Source organism: Nannobrachium achirus, assembly GCF_963921795.1.
Source record: "Nannobrachium achirus genome assembly, chromosome: 11".
NCBI lineage: Eukaryota > Metazoa > Chordata > Actinopteri > Myctophiformes > Myctophidae > Nannobrachium > Nannobrachium achirus.
In genome coordinates, this window is record NC_137820.1 from 29,458,832 (window position 1) to 29,464,831 (window position 6,000).

Below are 6,000 nucleotides of genomic sequence, written 5' to 3' on the forward strand. Positions count from 1 at the left end.
AGAAACACAGTATGTGTGTGTGTGTGTGTGTGTGTGTGTGTGTTGTGTGTGCGTGCGTGCGTGCGTGCGTGCGTGCGTGCGTGCGTGCGTGCGTGCGTGCGTGCGTGCGTGCGTGCGTGCATGCATGCATATGTGCAGCTCTACTCACAGCAGTGGAGAGTCTAGAGGCCAGGGTCATCTCCAGGTTTCCCTTCAGCCCCAGTACTGCAGGCACCAGAATGAAGAGCTCTGTGACCTCCTGGAACGCCTCCCAATACTTCCACACACACACACACACATACACACACACACAGATTTTTATGATTCTAGCAGTGATTCCCAACCATTTTAGTTTCAAGAACACCCAGTTTGATATGCATTAGGCCATGTACCCCCATTTATTGGTATTTATATCCCTGAGACCCTCATTTATATTGTAAAATTAATGTTAATTTAACTCAAAGAGTGTACAAATGGAACCAAACGGACCCGTCAGGTTCCATCTGTACACTCTCTCTCTGAGTTACATACCCATAAGGGTCCATTATGGGTATGTAACTCATAGTTGACAGTTGACAAATGGCAAATGACCCGTTAGGTTCCATTTGTACACTCTCTGAGTTACATACCCATGAGGGTCAATTTGTTCCTGACTATCTATCATTTCGTTGGGGACACCCTGGAACTCCCTCAAGGACCCTGAGGGTCCCCGGACCCCACTTTGAGAACCAATGAATTACAGAATTGACTGGATCAACAAGAGCAGTGTTTCATTTCAAACACTGCAAGGAACTATGTTATTTAGCTGGGGACCCCCTGGAAGCCCCTCAAGGACCACTGGAGATTCTTGGAACAGATTTTGCGTCCTGCGCTTCATATCATCCTCGTTTTCTCTCGCCGTTACCTCGTTATTGTAATCGTTGTTCTTCAGTGTGTTTGTGAACATGAAACCTGTGAGGAATTATTTTTAGGCGCCGTACAAACATTTGCGACAGCTATCGTGTCCGTGTCGTGAGGGGGGAGGGTGGGTCCAATTCATTCTCAATGAAGGTCACATGTTTTTTTGTCTCTTGCAAATCTCTTGGCCAAAAGAGCAAGAGACACGGCAACGACATGAAACCACGTGACCTACATAGAAAATGAATTGGAACCCCCCTCCCCCTTCATTCTCAAACGATACGGAGAAGATGTGTCACGCGTAGGTGTGATTGCGGCCGTAAACTTCCCAGAAGAGATGAGTAACATTTGGGTCGTAAAGTTCAATGGAAAAGGTCACAACCAAGGTCAATGTCTAAATAGAGAATGGATGGGCAGATCTTTTTGACAATTAATTGTAATTATCAGTAGACTGCCCCGAATAGATGATTAACTTTTGCGTCAAAAAGGTCAAAATGACATACCTCTCCTTTATCGATTATTTTCTCGTGTCCCTCTACATTCTCCTTATTTCTTGACCCTTTCTTTTTTAATCCATTTAATTCTGTCCAAAAAGAAGGAATGTTGACATCATTCGATGTCCCTTGTTTGCAGAAAATAAATAACGATTCAAAAAGCACTCCTGCAAAGCAAAAGTGTTAAGTTTCCCAGTGTGTGTTATTACTGACTGTCCCATGTCTCTCACCTGAACCACATCAAGCAGCATCCCGGCAGACACTGTGCCCAGCCCGGCCAGCAGGAAGGGTACCAGAATCTGCAACACCATAGAGCAGACTGTCTCAGCGGGCATGTCCCCGGAACCGTCCTGGTCCTGGACACCCAGGACGTCTGCATTCTTCCCAGATGTACCTCTACTGGACTTTGACCCCTTGCTGTCTCCATTGCGGAGCAGGGCGTCTGCCTCAGTGTATGGACACAGTTCATAAGTGGTTGGTGATCTCTCTGGCGGAGGTTGTTGTTGATGAGATGTGACCGGAAGGTTCCATCTGTTGCCTTGTCCTAACGAGTCACTTAGGGCCACGTGCTCCTTCTGTGGCCCGGCAACGACCATAGTGTGAAGTGCCAGTGGGCAGCTTCTGCCGCGCCCGACAAACAGCGTCCCCGCCTGAGCGGATCACTGACACTGGAACAGCTTGAGTAGTGAAAGTACAAGGATGAGGATGACGCCACCAAATCGGAATGAATCCACAGGACGTGATACTGCAACAGAACGAATGTGATGAACATGACAGGAAGATGATCACTTTTTACCTTAACAACATGCCCAATGCCCACACATTATATCTCCAAAGTGATGATAGTCCTTATAGGCCAACTGTTGGCCCCTCACATCCCAAATTTACCCCACTATTAATAGTCTGAGCTGTCATTTTGTATTCAGTATTTAGCAGCATATCGTCGTTGTCGGGTGAAAACCTTGTATGTCCAAAACCATTCGTTTTTTATATCATTTAAAAAAAATGAACTAAACTAGTGAAAACAGCCGATCTACAAGCACACAACGCCTCGCAGTGCGAGGCGTTGTGTGCTTGTAGATCTGCTGTTTTCACTACTTTTGTGCGACGGCCTTGCCTGATGAAGCAGGCCTTTACTTTGCGAAAAAACTTACAAATTTGAAACTTGGAGATACGAGGTTTCTACCCGACAGTGACGATATACTGCATAGTAATAAAGCAATGAACAATTGGAACATGGACAATGAAACCAAATAACTCGTACTTACAGTGCTATGGAAATTAAGCAATATTAGTCACTAATATTCCATATCATTGCAAGATTTTACATTATAAAGCTACGCAGGAAACACAATAAGTGACTTAACATTTCAAAGACCAGTACTCACATGATCACCTGCCTGCCACCTAGGCATGCAACATTACATGGGCATGGCAAAAACCTGCTTGTGGCCTCATATACTTTTGTCACGGTCATCTAATGGTACACATTGCACGCATTATCATGCTGACTACCTACATTTCCCCCAAAGTAATTCTGAGGATGCTTTGTCTGACAGAGACAATATTCCACTTCATTTTCAATTTCTCTAAAATGAGCGATTACCAATTAGTTCCTGCATGGTTGGAAAGGTCTTTTTTCTTGTCGTGTCCACAAGACAGTCAGTTACAAGGCTTGGCTAGATGTGGTTCAGCCACAACTGAACACATTGCTGTCCCTTCTCATTAAACTCTGCCAAGTCCGATGCTAACCTTTCTGTTGGAAAGGTTAGAAACAGAGTTTCATTATAGAAAGGCATACATTTTCCCAGAACCTGTACTGCTGCTATATCTGCATATTTGAGAGAGACAATTGTTGGTAAGTTTAACATGAGTGACCAATGGATCTCTGTTATTATGAATAGACTTACTGTAGTGTATATGGTCATACTGTATAAGCTAACCCCCCATAGATATAAGATAGAGACTATTATATATACAGTTTTGTAAACTTGAATATTGTGTAAAAGTTCATACAGTAATTATTTTCCGTAAGTCCGTAAAAAGATTAAATGTTCATATATTCTAGATACATTGCGCATGCAGTGAAATATTCAAAACCTTTTTTTTGTTTTAATTTAGATTTTTATGGCATGAAGCTCATGGAAATCTAAAATCCATATCTCAAAATATTACACGAGACCACTCAAAACAAGGATTTATAATAGAAAGATGTTATGATTTGGGATGCATTTGGCATCTGCTTTCAATGCTTTTTTACAAAAAAATATTATTTTTTGAAACCTGTAGAACATTATCTAAGAAAAGTGGTGAAGTAGGCTAGTGGGATATCAGTGTTGCCCACTTCAAGTTCAAGCTCACATAAACACAAGATATTTGGTGTAGAGCAGAAAAAGCAGGGTGCCACTGCCTATATCAGGGGCCTTCAACGTTTTCAGGCCAAGGACCCCTTAGTTGAGAGAGAGATGAAGCAGGGACCCCAACAACCTTTTCATAGATTCCATATAGTTTCATCGTTTGACAGCAAAATCATCAGTGTATTTTGGATCCATGTCAATTTGTGTTTTCAGATATTTAACCACTTGAGCCGTCATTACCTAATGATAAATAATAAACTTGACCTTTTACTATGTATTTAGTCTGCTCTTTTTCCCCTATACACCAAACCTCTGTCGAAAATAGCCGATACAAGCTCACTTTGGCTACAGTTCTCAGAATATGGAAGTTATGGTTCAAGTTGTTATATGAAAAGGATTGTAAGATTTGGAGGACCCCCTGTAGTAACTCTGAGGACCACCTAGGGGTCCCGGAACCCCTGCTGAAGACCTCTGGCCTCTGGTGCTAAAACTGCAGTCGAAAAGGGGCTGGCATCCCCTTTTCGACTGCAGTTTTAGCACCACACCACACCACACCACACCACACCACACCACACCACACCACACCACACCACACCACATAAAAATATCTACATTTTCCATTACACAAAAGTACCCCTATCGGTAAGAAACAAATTGACCCTTTTAACTGTGATTTATTATAATACATTTGTATTACAACTATCCTAATTATAATGCACTATAATGGATTATAACTGTGATTATAATACATTATAAAGTATTAATGTATTACTATGATAATTATAATATACTATAATAGATTATAATAGTGGTTATAACACAATAGAATCTATTATCATGTATTACAACTATATCCAGTTGGTCTAAATGAAAACCCAGTGAGTGATCAGTCATTAATGATTTGTTTGGCCCTGTGTGGCCTAGCTCAGACCTACTCTAGAGTGGATACTTTTTAGTACCCTGTTTAGTACCACTTTCACACCACTCTACCCAGGACCTTGTAGTGGAAAACCTCACACAAGTGGGTGGTGTGGTGTGGAGTGGTGTGGTGTGGAGTTGGGCCAGTGGAAAAGGGGCCTGACCCCTGAGGTACTCCAGTACCGTACAGCAGTGTTTCTCAACCACTGTGCCTGGGGACCTTTGGTGTGCCCCTGAGAAGGGTCAAGTGTGCCCCTTGAAACTGCTTGAAAGCCAACTTGTATTTATCATTTTAAAAATGATTTAAACTAGTGAAAACAGACGATCTACAAGCACACAACGCCTCGCGGTGCGAGGCGTTGTGTGCTTGTAGATCTGCTGTTTTCACTACTGTTGTGCGACAGCCTTGTATGATGAAGCAGGGCTTTACTTTGCGAAGAAACGTACACATTTGAAACTTGGAGAATGAGATACAAGGTTTCTTCCTGACAGTGACGATATTTACACCCCCGTATTATGTTGGTGTGCCCATGCATGATTCTTGGGACATGAAAAGTGTGCCCATGCAGAAAAAAGGTTGAGAAACACTGCTGTAAGTGAGTAAAGTGACTTACCCTGGCCTGGCCTGAATACTTCACAGCAGCACTCCTCTTGTGTCCAGTCTGTCTTGTAGCCTCAGTGTGACTGCATGTCTCTCTGGATGGCTCACTGGGGCTCCTCATACTCATAGAATGACAACCTCCTCCTTCCCCTGCTCATCTCTCCCACTCCCTCCTTCCTTAGAATGTAACCTCACATGCTTGCAAAGCAATGCACAGAGCTGCATACATTCAAATGAAGAGAGAGAGAACAGCCAACTTCTCTCTCTGGGTCACGCACACGCACACACACACACACACACACACACACACACACACACACACACACACACACACACACACACACACACACACGATATCTTTTACAGTCTATGACACACACACACACACACACACACACACGCGCGCACACACACACACACACACACACACACACACACACACACACACACAAAAACAAACACACACCTCTTTGACAGTGAACAAACGAATACAAAGAGCCACCTGCTTTTGGATCTAAAACCTGATGAACAGTAGCCTACATCTCTTCTTCTTCTTTCTTCTTCTTCTCTCTCTCTCACACATGCACGCGCGCGCACACTTCACACGCACACGATTCTTTCTGACAACTGAGCTGCTGAGCGACTATTTATGTATGTATGTGTACGCAGCAGAACTACATTTCCCATGACCACTAGCGACTGTTGACACAGTCATGAGATAAATCATGGGACCGCTGGGCTTCACTTTATGGCA

General features: G+C 43.2%; 1 protein-coding gene across 1 annotated transcript in view; it reads right to left on the bottom strand.

The window, feature by feature from the left end:
- The window catches only part of slc41a2a (solute carrier family 41 member 2a), a 65,346-nt gene extending 63,632 nt beyond the window's left edge, over window positions 1-1,714 (bottom strand). Inside the window, exons 1-2 of the mRNA XM_080737436.1 lie at window positions 1,601-1,714; window positions 149-256 (exon numbers count right to left, since the gene is read on the bottom strand). Coding sequence (XP_080593562.1) covers window positions 149-256; window positions 1,601-1,705 — 213 coding nt within the window. The 5' untranslated portion in view covers window positions 1,706-1,714. The remainder of the gene's footprint in view (window positions 1-148; window positions 257-1,600) is intronic.
- Between the last annotated feature and the right edge of the window lie 4,286 nt (window positions 1,715-6,000).